Genomic DNA, 18,604 nt, shown 5'->3' with positions numbered 1-18,604 from the left:
GTTCATTTTCTTGTCAAATTTTTGTCTTAGTCATTATTTATATCAAATCTGATACCATTTTCTTTTTCAAATTTAATATCTATGTACAAATATTTATACATTTTTTTTCAAAAAATATTTGTATAATTATATTTTTTTTCAAAAAATATTTGTATAATTATATCAAAAAATATTTGTATAATTATATTCAATATTAGTATAATTAGTATAGTTATATTACCATGGCATAATGATTCTTTCTTATCCTAAAAATTACATCTCAGTAATTGTTATTCTAAAAATACTAATGTTGTTTTTTTTTTCAATTGTAAAGTGATAATAGTTCTTATCTTTTTATATCATATAGCTCAACTTTATAGTGATTTAACTTCAACTTATAGTTAATTTTAAGACTAATTTTTTTGTCTTGAAATTATGACAGTTCTCATTATACAAATATTTGTATTTCAAATAAAAGTTTAAAAAGTATCTGTATCATTAGAGTTGGTAATGTCTAATCAATATGATTCTGAGGCCTAAATCTCAATGTTGGGGCATTTTTTTAAAAATTGTTACAGTTCTTTCTCAATTCTTCAACTTTAAAACACAAGCCTTGGTAAGCATGGATATTATGCAGAGGAACAAGTTGAACATGGTACTACCCTGGAACATGATAGGGATGTGGTAGGGATTGCACAAAAAACAAGTGCTTTACAACTGCACCACTACTTAACAAGGAAGCCTTTTCTACCCAAACATGTATTTGTAATAAGATCAATATCTGGTTTTTAAGTTCTTCTGTGAAAGCACTCTACTATAAATTAATAATGTCGATTTGTTTCAAATTACTACTTGCATAAGTTGTAAATTATTGAATAGTAAGCAAGTTTACTTTTAAAAATATTGACAGGATGAATTTCGTTTTGTGCAACTGCAAAACATTTCTTTATACTAGAAAAAAAAAAAAAATTATCCGAGTCAACATGCTCTAGATGTTTTAGGTGACATCTCATTGTGGTATTTAAAAAAGTATAAATGCTATTTTAAAAATATACTTTCATTTCATACTTGGGAAAGTTGTGAGTTATTAGTATATACAATCAAAATATTTACCATCTGCATTTAGAGATGAATTAGAATCTAGGCTATTAAAATCAGATTGTTTTAAATTATTTGGAATATTCAAAAAATTGTTTGGATTATTTGAAATTCATTACTCCAAATCAAAATAACTAAGAAAGTTTAACTTAATTCTGTAAAGCAAATGTCCAAAACACATTTTGTGGAAAATAAAAGTTTACTTATAGTTTCATTTGTGCAATAGAGTTCTTGGGTTGTGGAGTGAATTTTTTTTTGATATTTTGAAATTACAGTAGGCTTCAAATCCCAAATGTGTAAGTTAAGTTAGTGTATTCTACAAATAGATTGCTCAATGTTCTTAAAGAACAGAGCAATAATAAATTAGTAAAATCACTTATCTAAATATCTTCTATAGTTTGTTTCCTCTTCAGCTTAGTGGTGAAGAGGGAAACAGTAGAAGATATTTAAATGTTTTTACTAATATATATATATATATATATATATATATATATATATATATATATATATATATATATATATACACATATATATATATATATATATATATATATATATATATATATATATATATATATATATATATATATATATATATATATATATACACACCTATGGCTATATCAATCAATGTGTATACATTGGTTGATATAGCCATAGGTATAGTGCAGTAAATATTACCAAATATATGCATTAATGTATGTGTTATATATATGATATTCTTTTCAGGATAATAAGTTTTTAGCTCCAGCCATAGGTAAACAAAATATTTGTTGCACCTATGGCTTTTTTGTTGCTGTTGCAATTATTCTATTATTAGTGTTTTAATTGAATTTTGTTGCTAATTATTAATAGATATCAAAGTTTACAACAACAGAATTTGTCCAAGGGCGCACGATGAGATGGGGTTTAGCATGGACTTTCACTGATTGCTTCCCAGATGTAAGTTTTTTTTCTTCTTATTTTCAAATAGTATAGATATAAACAAATTGCAGAAGTGTTGTTGTGACTGAAATGTGTTTTTATTTCATCAATCTATAAAAAAATTTTAACATTTTATAAATTTCAAGTTTTTGTATGGATGGTTTTTTCACTTGATAATTCCATTGACAAAAAAGACTATTTAAAATGACTTAAAGACAAATTTGCAAAAAAAAAACATTGAATGTGACTTAAAAACATTGAAAGGTAAAAAATCATTTAAAAAAAATATTAATAAAAATATTGATGGATTTTACAATTAGGATTTGTAAAGTTTTTATCTATTAGCAATATTTTCTGTTGAAATAAAAATTCTTGGTTAAGGCAAACATACTCTTTGTTAACTTAAAAATTATTCTCTGTGTTAGTTTAAAAACAATTTATAAAGTTATAATGTGCACAGTAGGGGGTTAACTTTTTCACAACTATACTTGGGTATAGTGCCAAAATATGACATTCTACATTAGATTACCGATTTTAAAAGTTCTATTGACTCAAGTTACAAAAATGTCCCCCGTATTTAGAAAAATATGTTTTTGTTTGAGAAATACATAAAAATCAACAAATCAGCAGATAAATAACAATTTATTTTGACAAAATAATTTTCAGTTAAACAAGATACAATTTAAAAGTTGTTTTGCAGAATAAATCAGTAATTCATTTTATCTATATCTCTTGCATAACTTTTATGGCTCTTTTATCACAAATATTGGATCTCTGAATTCCTTGTATTCTGCAAGGCTCCTGTGACCAAAATCTTTTTAAGGTCTTCATGGCTGAAGTTAAAGTTATTGCTTGTTCTAAATTTTTAAAATCATGTTCTGAGTATTGCATGTAAGAAAACCATATATCAGACCAAGTTGATGCAATCAAGTTGCAAATCAAGCGTAATTAATTATTAGCCGATTCAGTTAAAATAAAAGCCAGAAGGACATAGATTGCTCTTGAATTCCATCTGGCATTGTGCAACAATGGCAGACTTTTAAAGCTTATAGCTGGAAAGTCGCCATTCACCTTCATGTATCAGTAACTTTGTACCAACTCGAGCAAAAACTCCATGTCGTCTCTCCATTTATTAGTCTTCACTTTACAAATTTGTTTACCTTGCTTGAAGCTTGACTTTAAATTTCATAATTTTTTTGCAGTTTTTTAATAAATCTGCAATGTAGTTCTGGTGATTTTGACACTTCTTCGTTAAGAATTTCATTCATAGTATGTTTCAAAATTGTGTCCAACACATGATGCTGACAACTAATAAATTGAACTGGTTCAAGATTTTTTCTGTGAAATTCTCTTTGCAGTTGAATTACAACTCCATTTCTACTCATAGTATTCACACTTGTTGTATCAGATATTATAACTTTAATACTACTCCATAGTTGAAATTTATCCAACACTTCAACTATTCCACTGTAAATACTTATAGCTTTCCCATCATTTAGTTTTAAAATGGCTAGTTTCACCTCCTTTTCTGCATTTTTTAAAAACAAGACTTGATACTCCTTCTCTAACATTCTTTTACCCTCAAAATGCAACACCCAATTCTTATTTTTTAAATTACTTATCATGTGCTTTTCCATTTTTTGAGCTGCTAACACTGTAGCTCTATAAACCCCAGATTTAGATGGTGCTTGTAAATTGACACCACATTCAGATAAATTTTTGCAAACTTCTGCTGATTTCTTAATAATTAGTTTTGACTTCTTAACTAAGTTAACAGCCACAGTGGTGTTCTTGTATTTTCTCTTAACTTTTTTGTTTAAAGGAATATAATTAGAATCTTGATCATAATTTAGTTCATTGCCTTCTTCATTGTTGTCACTGACCTCTACTGTATCTGTTTCAGGTATGCTAGGTCTCTTCCTGCCAGCCTTAGATGGATGTACTTTAACAGTTTTTGATGTACAATAACCAACTTGACCATTAGTATCCACTTGTAAGAAATAAAATGCTTTGTCTTCGTTGCTAAGCCAGTTACCATTTACTTTAGTTATATCAAATAAATAATACCACTTTTCTTCAAGACATTGTTTAGATTTTTGAACTGAATGATATTTGTTAATGAGAATTTCCACTTTTTTTGTTATAGACCTTTCATTTATTTTTGGTAAACTAAGCTTGAGCCATAAATCAGATAATTCTGCGCTAACTCTTTTACATCTCGAATAAGCTGACTTCTCTAAATTTGATAAGCAAATAAACCAACCAATAACAGAATAAGCTTCTGGCATTTCATTCAAATTATCAAGTGGCTCTAAAACTTTAGGTATGTGAGATCTTGTTGATTTTAATTTCTCAAAGTGGACTAGATTTTGAGATCATTTTGAGCTTTGATATTTTCAGGTTTTTCAGCTATCTGCGAGCTTATACTTGACATTTCTAAAATATCAAGTATACGTTAATTATAATTGTAAGTTACATATGAAGCTTAAAATTAAATCTATTTTACATTTTAAGCACACATAAATAACTTATTTTAATTATATTAATGGTAGATTTTAGTAAACACAAAATAATCACCTTGATTTGAACACGCTTATTTTGACAACAAACAACAATTAAAGATGACACTTGCAGAAGCAATTAGTATTTGATGAGTTTAAACAATTTATACATAAATTATATATATATTACCATTATTCATATCATGCAAAACAATAAAAAATCTATAAAAAAAGTAAAAAAAGTTATCTTTTAGCTTGTTTTTAAAAAAAAAACTTTCTACGGGGGATGTTTTTGCAACCAAAGATCTAAAAGCATGTATTTCTATAAACAAATTTAATAATGTCAGCTTTTAAAAATATACCCATTCATTTTTAAGTGAAAAAATTGAAAAGTCAACCCCCTAATGCACAGTATAATGTACACAGTGGTCCTCAACAAATTCAAATTCAGTAAAAATGTCAGCAGAAGCTGTTTGCGGATACTTTTAGAACTTTATGTATACAGTACAAATCTGTTTAAACTAAAATCTGAGCTGTCTTTTTTTTTTTCGTTCATCCAAGATTTTTAATTAATTTTATTTTTAGCCATTAATTCAAAATATATATTTTCAACTGTACACTTTTACAAAAGTTATGAATTTGTTATCAATTAAAAACTTGTTGCAATGTTTTAAAACTTACTATGAACAATATAACTACACCTCTGCCATGTTTAAATCAACTGGGTGCATGGATTTTAACATGGCAGATGTTTAAATCCATGCTCCCATTGGATTTTAACATGACATCTGTCATGTTTAAATCCTAAATGGTGTGTAACAACAGTGTATTGTTTTATTTATTTATTATTTTTTTTTTTTGCAACAACATTTTTTAATCTCATTAAAAAAAGTTTTTGTATTTAATGAAAAAAGTGCTGTGGAAAGTCATTGTATTTTTATGGAAGTTTGTGGCGAGCATGCTCTTTTTAAAATCACTTCTACCCAATTGACTTCAACACTTTAAAAGTAATGATTTTAATGAATACAAAGAATGCTTGCAGAGGCCACAAAAATTTAAGTAAGATAAATTAAAGCATTACTCAACGAAGATTTTTGTCAAATGCAAGTAGAACTTGCAAGGTTGATGGGAGGAACACAACAAGAATTTCGGTGTGATTAAACACACATAAATTAACATATAGCTGTTTGTTTAATCATAATTAAAACAGTATGATTAATTGAAAAGCAAGAAAATTGGGCGTCACATGAATTTAAACCGCAAGACATTAAAAGACAATTTTGCATGTCAAAAATACTGCTTGAACGGTATAAAAAGGAGTTGTTTTTGCGGGATTATTGCGGGTGATAAAAAGAAGATTAATTACGCCCAAAGCAAAAAAATGCAAAAAAAAACAAAATTATCTTGTTTAACCTTATTAGGTTAAACAGTAGCTTCATGTTTTAATAAGATGCTTTAATTTTAGGTACTAAACAAAGCATTATTATTCTGTGAATTCCTGCTTTCTTTCCTTTTTTTTGCTAGCTGAACCCTTTCAGAATACAAAGATATTTTTTGATTAGTTATGTCTAGTTCCTCCAAGTGCTTAATCTTTTCATCTTCTTGATTGGTCATTTATGATCTCAGGGTGTTAACTATTATAATCATTGCACAAAGTTTTAAAACTGTTTAATTTAGATGGCCGATAGGCCATCTAAATCAAACAGTTTTATTTCTGAGAAATAATATTACAAATTATAAAACATGTTAAAGTATAAATATGATGAACACAGCAATTCTTTAAAAGTGTCTACTTTTTCATATTTTTTTTTTTAGCTGTCATTATGGCATCCACAATTTCTGTGAATCTGCCCAACAAAATTAACTCCTTTTCTATAAATCTACCCTCTACATCAAACATTTCTTTTGTAATATGATATAATTTATTTAAAGATTAGATTTTCTTGATGCTTGCTCATTGTGATATGCAGGAACAGCCTTTTCAACTATATTAGATCTAATAAAGTTATTAATTTTCTCTTTGACAATTTAAGATATTCCTGTGTTTACCTGAAAGTTGTTCAAGTTTTTATTCGAAATTTTGACTTTTTTTTTTTAGCTATACCCGGTTTTTAAAAACCTAGTATAGCCAAAGCTTAAGATTGTATCTGCTTTTGAATAAAGTTACAAGCAGATTACAAGATTTTTTTTTTACTTGAACCTTTTTTTTTCAGGTTTTCAGGAATACGTAAAATAACTGATTTTTTTGTTTTCTGGTAAGGCTTTATAAAAGATGTTTTTTATATTTTCTGCTGATTCTGTTTGCTTGCAATAATGGTGCAGTTCTTTTTTCAATCTACGATTTGCAATTTGAACAAATAAGTGAGTGCCGACCCAACTTCAATGTCTATAAATTTTTAAGAGGAATGTTGATATACAGTTTACTGCTGCAGGAAGTAAACAATTGTCTTCAGTAATGTGGAAGGTCAAGCTTTTTATAACCCCATTTTTTAACAATGGGTTAATAATCAATACACCTTGCTGTAATACATCTCCTCTACTTCTAGTATCTTTTGTAAGTAATATGTCTTAGTTCGTCGTTTTTGGCTATCTTCTATTTATGCTCATTTAGTGTTATTCTGCAGGTACCACATTTAATAAGAGGGTATTTGCTGTTTACTATGTCAAAATCTGAATTTTTGTGCTTTTTTATTTGTTAGTCTTTTTTGTTGTTGTAAATTGTTGTGAATTCATTTTAATATATATATATTTTCCGTGTTGAACAAACTTTTAATCTTAGTACTTCATGATTTGCATATTTGTTTAGGATATCCTCAAAATCGTATGAGTATTAAAACACAAAAAAAACTTGTTTATTAAAAATGTTTATTATTTGCCAAATAATAAAGATGTAAATGATAAATAATTAATGATTGATGTTTACTTTAGAGTTGTTAATTTTCGCATTTGTTATCATTTCAAATATTTTTAGTTGATAAAGATTCATATTTTTATTAATTTAGTTAAATACTACTACGTTATTACGTATAAATAATAATATGAATAAATAATACTACTACGTTAACCCTTAGAGCGCGACGAGTTACGATCGTGGCTATACCGTTAGAGCGCGAAGAGCCACGATCGTGGCTTTAAAAGAGGTCTTTGAAACTATGACTTTTTACAGCAAAATACCGCTGTTCGTTCATTAAAAATGGTAGCATTGAATAGAGCATATTTTTTTCTATCTTTTGGTATATTGTCTTTATATATTTGGCATTAAAAATGAGCGACAGTGAAGAAAGTTGTATGGATGTTGAAAGTTGTACCAGCGAAGATTTTTTAAGTTCCAGCGATGACAGTTTGTTTGATGAAGGCACGATAACTTTAATTTTAAAATTGTATACAATGTTATTTAAAACAAATATATCAACTAGTATGATAATTTGGAGTTTTTATTTTAATTTTTATGTAGACTTCAGTTCTGATGGTGATGTTGATGTAGATGATGTTGATGGTAATGTTTTAGATGATTGGGTATTTGTTCAGGAGATGACCTTGGTCCTGATGTTGTTTATGTTACTGGTGAATCAGGACCCAAGCACTCAATTTCACCTGAGTCTAAGCCTATTGAACTTGTTTGACTTGTTTTTTACTCGTGAATTTTTGCAAAATATAGTAAATTTTACTAATAATTATGCTGATACATGGATTCAAAATAATCAACAACATTTGAGGTCCCATCCAACATCAAGAGGTCATGGATGGATTAAACAGGGAAAGACCAATCTTTTAGAGATAAGAGCTTTCCTTGGAGTCGTAATTAACATGGGTCTCATCAAAAAAGCTAACCTTAAACTTTACTGGGATATAAGTCATCCTTGTGCATCTACTTCCTGGTTTGTTACCCACTTCAATCGTGACCGGTTTCAACTATTGCTTAAATTTCTTCATTTTACAGACATCCACGTGCCAAATCAACAACCACTCAATAAAATTTATAAAATTCAGTTTTTAGTGGAACACTTTAACAACAAATTTCTTTATTATTATTATCCACAAAGAGACATTTCTATAGATGAGAGTATGGTTGGCTACAAAGGAAAGACACCACATCTGCGTCAATATATGCCAAACAAACGTCATTCTAGGTTTGGGATTAAGTTATGGTGTGTTTCAGACAGCACCAATGGTTATTTGTGTCAGTTTAAAATTTACAAAGGAGGAAAAGACCCAGATGTAGCAGCCATTGCCTATGGTATGACTTATAGTTTAGTTTTTCGTCTTTTGCGCCAAACTAATTTCCTCCATCAAGGTCATCACTTAGGTATTGACAATTATTACACTTCTCCTCAACTGTTATTAGATCTATATGCTCATCAGACCACTGCAACAGGCACAGTGAGAGTCAATAGGAAAGGCCTACCAGAAATCTGCATCAAATCAAAATTAAAAAACAAGGAGGTTTGCCAATGTAGAAAAGGTCCTTTGTTGTGTGTGGCATACCAAGATGGTAAAAAAAGGCCTATATTACTATCTACTATTGCCAAAGCAGGTTTTACTGAAATACCTAACAGAAGAGGAAATATAGTTATGAAACCAAATGCTGTTGCCCTTTACAATAAAACCATGGGTGGTGTAGATTTGGGTGATGCACAGCTCTATGTGTACTTGTCTGAGCGTAAAACAATAAAGTGGGCAACTAAAGTTGCTTTTTCTCTATTTGGTAGGGCAATTTTAAATAGCTATTTATTGTATAAGCTCAATACAAATGAACCTAAGCCAATGTCAAGAATAGATTTTATGATGGCTATAGTGGAAAGTTTAGTCGGAGATTATTTTCCAGTGAAAGTAATTTCTAAAAGACGAACATCAAGAGAGATTGAAATGGCTAGAAGTACAATTGTCTCATACCCACTTCCCCAACATACTGCAAATAACAATCCATTATATGGTCACAATCTTGTGAAAGTTAGTGCAGGAAAAAAAATAAAATGTGTAGCTGGGCACCAAACTCGAGTGCGCACAAGTTGGCAGTGTCAGTTATGTGGTGTTGGACTGCGTCCACCCTGTTTTTCTAATTATCACATAAAAGCTGTGCATTAAAATTATTAAACTGCTTTTATTCTTATAAACCTACAAAAAATAAAGTTCAAAAATAGTTGTTTTCTTGTTTGTTTTTTGTTATGTTTTTTGCCGTTTTTTTTTAGTTGAATTTTTCTGAACGGCGTTTAAGTTTTATCGAGCGCTCAAAGGGTTAAGTTAAATAGACATAAACCAAAAAAAATCTGCGCGTGTTTTGATGTGGTGTTTACGGAAACCGTGGAATACTTTAATTAGCTAGTTTAAATTTTCATTGTATTAGTATTATTCAAATTTTAAACAACTTTCAAAACAATTAGTTTTAATTGAAATGTCATCAAATCAAGATAAGTTTCAAAAAAATTTTTTTTGCATTTTGTAGTTGATAATGGCTAGTGTCTCAAACAAAAATACTTCTGAAAAATTACAGATTGCTTTGAGGACAGTTTGAAAGCGTTGTGAAACTATTTAAGGACACTGGTACAATCTAAAGGAAATCAGCATGTGGAAGATAGTGAAAGATACCTTTGACAGAAATCCGGAGATTTCTGCTCAAACTTTAGCAAATAAATTTAATATAATTGCATCCACTATACAAAGAGTGAAGAAAAATTGTGGCTGTAAATCTTATATAAAGAAAAAAGTTACTTGTCGTGAAGAAAAGCAAGAAAATGTTGGAATTCCTTGTTCAAAACTGCTCTATAAAAAATATGTACAAAAAATCTTGTTTGATTATTGATAATGAAACATGTTCTGGGTGTGGGGGAATAGTGTCGCAAAATTTTTATTGTCGCAAATTTGATTGTCGAAAATGTGTAAAAGGAATAGTGTCGCAAATTGTCGCAAGATTGATTGTCGAAAACAGAATAAGGAAAAATGTCGCAAATGAATTTAATGAATAGTGTCGAAAATAGAAAAAGGAATAATGTCGGAAAGGAGTTTAATGAATAGCATCGAAAACAAAAAAACGGAATAGTGTCGCAAACAGTGAATACGGAATAGTGTCGCAAATAGTAAAAACGGATTAGTGTCGCAAATAGTAATTACTATTCCTTAGATTCATTTGCGACAGAGTAGTGTTGCAAATGAATCTAAGGAATAGTAATTACTAGTTGCGACAGTATTCTGTTTTTACTATTTGCGATACTATTCTGTTTTTACTATTTGCGACACTATTCCTTTTTTATGTTTGCGACACTTCCTTTTTTTCGTTTTCGACACTATTCCGATTTTACTGTTTGCAACATAGTTCCTTTTACTATTTGCGACACTTCCTTTTTTTTGTTTTCGACACTATTCATTAAATTCTTTTAACACTATTCCTTTTTTTTATTTTCGACACTATTCATTAAATTCTTTTAACACTATTCCTTTTTTTTATTTTCGACACTATTCATTAAATTCTTTTAACACTATTCCTTTTTTTTTTGTTGCGACATTAGCCCTTTTTAATAAATTCGACATTATTCTGAAATTCATTTTTCGACATTATTCCTGTCACCCATATTCTGTTGCATAAATCCGATCACTTCCAGGACACCAATATGATTCGGCAATTAATCGCAAGAAACTGAATTTCGAATATGAATGCATTGGAATGCAAAAATTTGTTCAAAAGTTCTTAGTTTGGCAAGCAATTTGTGAATGCGGTGAAGGAAGCTCTTGTTTTGTGACTGCAGGAACGATTAACATCAAAATATACATCAAAGAATGCCTTTTGCCGTTTTTAAGATCTCATGAGTAATCCGTCATTTTGGCCTGATTTAGCATTATGTCACTACTCTAGGACAACTTTAAACTAGCTTACAGAATATAAAGTAGATTTCGTTGAAAAACTCTGCAATCCACCAAAATTTTACAAAATTATGTTCTATCAAAAGATATTTAGCTATTGTAAATGGAAATAAGGTTCGAACGAAAAGAAGCTAAAATCATGCAAGACCTCAAAAATAGATGGATTAGAGCTACCAAGAAAGTCCAGCCAAACACCGTGCAAAAGCAGATGTCGAGTGTAAAACGCAAAGTGCGTGTGTTCTCAGGTACACAACTTCCCAAACTTATGTGAAATTAAGAATATTAATATATGTTTATTTTATAATATGTATATAACATATAATACCGAAATATAACAGTCAAATAAACATCCTTTAAAATATCCGCGCAGATTTATACTTTATTTAATAATACCAAATTCATTCAATTTAATACCGGAAGTATTACCAAATGATTTAGTTATGCTGTCATGTATTTAAACCAGACATTGACGTTTTTGGTAAAAATGGTTTATTCGAAAGTAATTGAAAAAAATTGGACAAGCAATTTAGATTTTAATTTAAACAATTTTGTGATCTAGAAGCAAAGTCCTTTATGCATTTGCAAACAGTTTTCGTTGAAATTTTCATCAATCTTGAATTCGTTGAAGACTTGTGTGAGCTGTACAAAGTATAACAAATTAAAAGTTAAATCTTTTATTAAAATGTATTAAATAATAAGAAGTTGTTTATTGTGGGGGATATCAAAGACTTGGAAAGGCTTCATTAATATTTTATTTAATTTTTATATGGTTTTATTTATTTTACAATATGTTTTACTGTCACATGGTACTAAATGACAATTTTAATGACTACATAATTTTTTTAGACTATTGTAAATCTGAAAAAAAATCATGTTCGAAAGAAATGCAAACCTTTTTTTGTTAAGATCTCAAACCAATTCTATAAAGACAATAATATACAGCCTGTCGAACACTCCAGCCTTTCAGAAAATGTTCAATCAAGCATGTTGCAAGTTATAAAAATTATTCGTTACCAACTTCACCAACTTCAAGTCAGTACCAAATTTTTTTTTTTTTCCCTGCTCTGATGATGTTTTATGTTTTGATATGTTTAATATTATATTTTAATATTTAAAACAATTTCTTTATATTTATTAATAAAAAAATAACTTAAAATGCTTTAACTGTTTAACTAATTTTTTATTATTTATATAATATATCTTTATATATTCGTTTATATTTTAAAAATCAGTTAGCTATGAGGTTTTTAGGTCTGGTGCAGTGTTTTGGATCAAGAACATACGTTATAACCAAGAACATACTTTAAATAGTCAACTTATTTGTGTTACTACTTGATTTAGCGAAAAACACACATTTATTAATATATTGTTTAATTGTTTTTAGCTTGTTTTGGAAGGCGATGAAAATTCTGAGAATATAACTAGTTTAAATAAAGTCCCATACGAAATAAAAGGCAAGGCTTTTCAAAATACCTGGATTCATACACGGCAGAAAAAAAGAAAGCTTAATGAAGGAATTGACAAAGATATTCCTTCAAAAGTGAACCTAGTCAATGATGAATATAATGAAATGTTTTTATTAACGAACAACTTGAAGGAAAGCGTTGCAACAACTTTTGTGCTTGATAAAACGGACACTCTGACAGAAAACAATGTTGCACCTCCTGTGCTCGGCTTAAGGGACACTGCGCTGGAAAGAAATGCTAAATCTGCTATGCCTAATTTAGATATGTTTAATAATAGAGCGCAACAGATAAAAAATAGTAATAACTTTGTACAAAAAACCACAGTAATTGATGCAACTTCAAGTAAAGACGATTTTATATTTTCAAATTGTTTAACTTTACATTCTGACAATTCAAAAGAGTTTGAAAACCCTGTAAAATATTTTGAAAATGATTTGCCTAGTTCATATTTATTCTATTTTTCATGTAAAGTTGGTACAACAAGACAGTTTCACCTGGATAATGAAAATGCAATCGTAGTTTCTTTTACGTGCGAAGATGGAAGTCGAGAACAATTTCATCAAATGTTTTTATATTTAAAGAACATTTTAAAAAGTTGTCAAATAAAATATTAAATGCTATCAATAATTATCAATCATAATTAACCAAGTTACTAGTTGAACCTGTCATTTCAAAAAGATACAAATCCATTAAAACTTTTCAAAACTAACAAAAATAAAATTAAATGGTGCTAATAATACCAAACATTAATAAAAAAACATAATTTTTGTGAGTTTTATTTATTATAAAAAAACACAAATCATACAGAAATTTTTGATATGACTTCTCAAACTAGTTGTTAAAAGTTATAGACTTGTGTTCTTTTTGAAATGACGGGTTCAATTAGTCAAAGTATTAATTTAAATCAATCAACTAAAAATGGATGATCTAGAGACTATTATTAACTAAGAGTATTCAGTTTTAAAACTGATGCTAATACTTTCTCGACTTAAAATCTTGATGTTTGTATAGATTGAATTTTAGCATATTTGGTTTTATAGGAAAGCCATATCAAGCTATGTACTCTAACCTATGGTATTGTAGGGGAAAAGTAGAGGTGGGGTAAAGCTCCAATTAATAAAAAAAATCTCTTCGATATCAATTAATTACTATTCTCTTGATCAGAGATTTTTATCCAAATATCTACACTCAGGGTGTGTGTAATAAATGCACACATATTAATAATAACTATGTATTCCAGCGCACTATGCGTCGCGAAGCGGAAATAATATTTTACTTTTCTAAACAAAATATTTTAAATACTTTTTAACAAAAATAAGTTAGCATAAGTTATTTAAAAAATGTTGATTTCAAGTTTTTTCAAATTTGCCTTTTAAAGTGCGGGATTTCCAGGGGTAAAAAAAACCCGAGTTTTTACTAAATCTTTATATTACATACCATAGTTTCCAAATTTCATTAATTTTTAGCATATTATCAAATAAATGATAGATTTTGTAAACTAAAAACCAAGAAAAGAAGAAAAAATTGGATCATTGTTTTTGTGTGTCCATAAAGATTGATTGACTAGATCATGTTACTACAGAGGTAGCCAGTTTTTTTATTTATTAGAAATTTTCTGCGATAAATAGACTTTTTAGAAGTGAAATAATATTATGGCTACCTCTGTAGTAGCATGGTATAATATCAATTCATTGTAGTGGGTTTTATTAAAAATCGGTTAATAAGTATAAAAAACAACACTAGATACGGAGCGGTACATTTGTTTCTAGTCTTTAAGTTATAACTTCTAAGTTCAGTGTGGTTTAATATTTTAAAATGGTTACTTTTAATCTCAGGAAGCATTTGTTTGATAATTTGTGTTTGCTTGTACTATATTTTTGTAGTCCACGTTTTTATCACTTTATGATGGTTTCAAAATGAGTCTTAACATTTTTGAAAGTCTGTCTTTTTATTTAAAAAAAATTTGTGTAAAAAGAAAAAAGTTGTTTCTAACTAAGTATAAAACATCAAAAATCAACAAAGTAAACATCTCTTGTGAGTATAATATGTTTTGTATATTAAGTTGTTATTATTATTGTTAAATAAGCTATGAATATTAAATTATTATATATATATATATATATATATATATATATATATATATATATATATATATATATATATATATATATATATATATATATATATATATATATACAGTGGCGGACTGGGCCGGCACGACACCGGGACATTTCCCGGAGGGCCGGTCGAACAACGTTTAAAATACATCTTATAAAATTGTTAAAATTACAAAATTTTAAATTTTTTTGATTGCATTTTAAAAATAAAAAATCTTAAGAACATTGTTGGCAAATCTTATTCTCATTTTTTTTCTTAATTCTAATATTTAATAAGGTTATTTTTATATATATATATATCTAAATATGTATATATATATAATATATATATATATATATAAATATTTTTATATATTATATATATATATTTTATATATTATATATATATATATATATATAAATATATATATATAATATATATATATATATAAATATTTTTATATATTATATATATATATATATATATGTATATATATTTTGTTTTGTTTTTTAATGTTATATTTATATAGTATAAAAATACCAAATACTGGTATTGCAATCACATAAAGAGAAAATATGTTTTTATACATTTATTTCATTTTATTTTTTCACCTTGCACTTTCGTCCGGTGATATTTAAAATTAACTCTTAACAGGTTGTCTATTTAACTATTTTTTTCCCCAATGTTTTACTATCCATCAATTAATTTAACCCAATAACGCAGGCTCGTAGAATTTATATATAGAAACAATTTAAACAAAATTGTTAACTTATACTGCATCCAAATGGAAGTGCTTATTTTATTTTAATTATATAATATTATTATTATTATTTTATAAACTATATATATGTAAGATGATTTATTGTTCTTTTCATACATTTTTGATAAATCTTATTTTCTTAAAGCGTTTACTATCAATGCAAACTTTAAGAATAAATTATCGATTAACTTTTGTTTAGGCGTTAATGGGTTAAATAAATACTTATTGTATTATATTGTTAAATTATTTACGTTTGTTATTTAGAAAAAATGGAAAAAACAAAATTTAAAGGAGGCGCTCAAAAAGAGAGAGAAAAGCGACAGAAAATCATGCAAGAAGCTGCTAAAAATACTCTTAAACTAAGTGATATGTTTGCTTCAACTTCTAAGATCAATGCATTTGATATTGAAAATTTGAATAAGGATTTGGATTTAAGTTCATCAGTTTCGAGAAATGATGATACTATTATGTGTCCCATTGGCGCAGATAAAGTTGAAACATCAATTCTCGAAGAAATAACTTCAGTTTCAACCTCTACCCAGGCCAATAATGAAATGATAACACCAACAAACAAAATGTTTAATTTCTTATCAGATAATTATTTCATAAGGCCAGGAAATCAAAATTATGAAGAGTTTTTTAAAAAACATCCATGCCAACCAACCATTGATGACATTACTAATTTACCTTTTAAACCAAATTTAATATTTTATAGAGAAGATAAAGTAAATAGGTGTTGGCTATCATATAGTTTGGAAAAAAATGCTCTATTTTGTACCATGTGTTTGGCTTACAGTGATATTACAAACGAGAGTTCGTTTGTAAATCGTGGAATGACGGATTGGAGGCACACTTTGCAACGTGTTAAAGAACATGAAAATAGTAAAACTCATGAAAATTGTGTAAATTGTCATATGCTCAAATCTAAAGGCAAAGATATTTATAATTTAATGTTCACAAATGAAGGAAGCATACGTCAGAAAAATATTATTGAACTGAATCTGTTTCTTCACTTTCACTTGAAAATAATCAAGAAGACCATGGCAATTTTTTAGAAATAGTATTGCTACTCTCTAAATATGACGCTGTTTTAAAATTACATTTATCAAGAGTCATCAAAGAAAAGAAGACAAATAATGAAACATCTGCGGGAACTAAAGGTAGAGGCAGTTTCATTTCATTAATTTCAAAATCTACTATTAACCAGTTAATTTTGGCCAGTGGAAAATTAATTTAAGATAGCATTTTGTTAGATATACAGGAAGCAGGTATTTTTTCTTTGCAAATTGACACCACACAAGACATAACACAAAGAATCAGTGCGAAATTGTCCGATATGTAAAGGGAAATATTTATGAACTTTTTTTAAATTGCAATTTAAAACAGCTACTACTATTATGTAGTAGCTGTTTTAAATTGCAAACCGTCTACAGGGAAAGACATGAGCAATTTAATTAGTACTTTTATTAAAAACAGTGGATTACATATTAAAAATTGTATCGGTAATTCGATAGACGGAGCAGCAAACATGCGTGGACAGTATAATGGCTTCACCAGTTGGTTAAGTAAAGAATCGCCTGGTCAAATTCACGTTTGGTGTTATGCCCACGTATTGAATTTAGTTGTCACAGATGCTACTAGTTCGGTAATTGAAGGTACTTCTCTCTTTCAATTACTCAACTCGTGTGCCGTATTTCTTAGAGAATCTTATCAACGTATGGATGTTTGGGAAAACACCAGTGTAATAATAAGGTATCAGAGACTTAACGTTATAGGTGAAACAAGATGGTCAGCAAAAGAAACAGCACTTAAAAAATTTTTTGGGCATTACGATAACAAAGAAACCTCATTATATGTAGACTTATTGATAACTTTGAATTATTTTGTGTCTAATGTGTCTTTCAATGCTCAAATTAGACACACTGCATCAACACTAATGGAGTCTTTATTGAGATTTAAAGTTATACTTACAGCGCATATTTATTTAAAAATTTTTCAATATATTGGACCGTTATCTAAATATTTACAAACCAGCAATTTAGATTATTTAACAGCTTATAACATGGTAACTTCCACATTAAATTCGTTAAAAAAGTTTTCACGTGATTTTAGTAATGTAAAAGAAAAGTCAAATTCATTTGCTAAACGTGCGAATACACTACTTGAAGAGGAAAATTGTGAAATAATTGTCGAAGAAGATATACCAGAAGTGAGATTTAGACGACGAAAGAGAATGCCCGACAAAATAACCGAAGATCATGAATTTCAAAACCCAATCGAAAAATATAAAATAACCACGTTTAACGTAATTATGGATACCACAATAAATACTATAGAAAACCGTTTTAAAAATCATGGAAAATTATATGCAGACATGGCAATATTAGACCCTAAAAATTTTACCGACAATAAATGTTCAGAAAACAGTTTAAAATATCATAAAACAGCCACAGCGTCAAATTTAAGGGAGGAAGGAATTAACTGATTTAATGACAAAATGGTACGACTTTAAAATATCTATGCAAGATATATATAACACCGATGAATTAACTGATTCAGATCAGAAATAATAAGTGAAGTATGCCTCAAAAACAAAAAGAGTTGCAAAAATTGTATTTATTGCTGTTTTAATTTTTTGGCAAAATATAATTTATATAGCAAAGTATACAGCAATGTTTATTTTGCATATAAATTTATTTTAACATTATCTTCGACGCAAGTAGCTTGTGAACGTAGTTTTTCTAAATTAAAAATTATAAAAAATAGACTCAGATCTTCCTTGTCACGAGATAATTTGCAGTTTTTGATGCTTATGGCGATAGAGAAGGATATTTAGGTTAGATAGAGAAGGATATTTTGGTTAATTTAAATAATAATCCTGGTATTAGTAAATATTTAAATGGTTAAGAATCTTTTGTTTATTT

At 28.1% G+C, this 18,604-nt stretch overlaps 2 protein-coding genes across 2 annotated transcripts in view; both read left to right on the top strand.

The window, feature by feature from the left end:
* Positions 1-13,450, top strand: part of LOC100201906 (RNA N6-adenosine-methyltransferase mettl16) — a 15,548-nt gene extending 2,098 nt beyond the window's left edge. The window contains exons 5-7 of the mRNA XM_065807920.1: positions 1,933-2,019; positions 12,204-12,389; positions 12,742-13,450. Coding sequence (XP_065663992.1) covers positions 1,933-2,019; positions 12,204-12,389; positions 12,742-13,437 — 969 coding nt within the window. The 3' untranslated portion in view covers positions 13,438-13,450. The remainder of the gene's footprint in view (positions 1-1,932; positions 2,020-12,203; positions 12,390-12,741) is intronic.
* Positions 13,451-17,121: 3,671 nt separating this feature from the next.
* LOC136086319 (uncharacterized) lies at positions 17,122-18,165 on the top strand. The gene has a single exon (XM_065808613.1). It carries the CDS (start codon positions 17,122-17,124, stop codon positions 18,163-18,165), a length of 1,044 nt encoding a protein of 347 aa, XP_065664685.1.
* Positions 18,166-18,604: the final 439 nt, after the last annotated feature.

The sequence above is a fragment of the Hydra vulgaris genome, chromosome 10 (assembly GCF_038396675.1).
Source record: "Hydra vulgaris chromosome 10, alternate assembly HydraT2T_AEP".
In the NCBI taxonomy this organism is placed as follows: Eukaryota; Metazoa; Cnidaria; class Hydrozoa; order Anthoathecata; family Hydridae; genus Hydra; species Hydra vulgaris.
This window is presented reverse-complemented; position numbering and strand designations above follow the sequence as displayed.

Coding starts and splice junctions, on each gene's coding strand:
- LOC136086319 (XM_065808613.1), top strand. CDS start 17,122: ATGAGCAATTTAATTAGTACTTTTATTAAAAACAGTGGATTACATATT.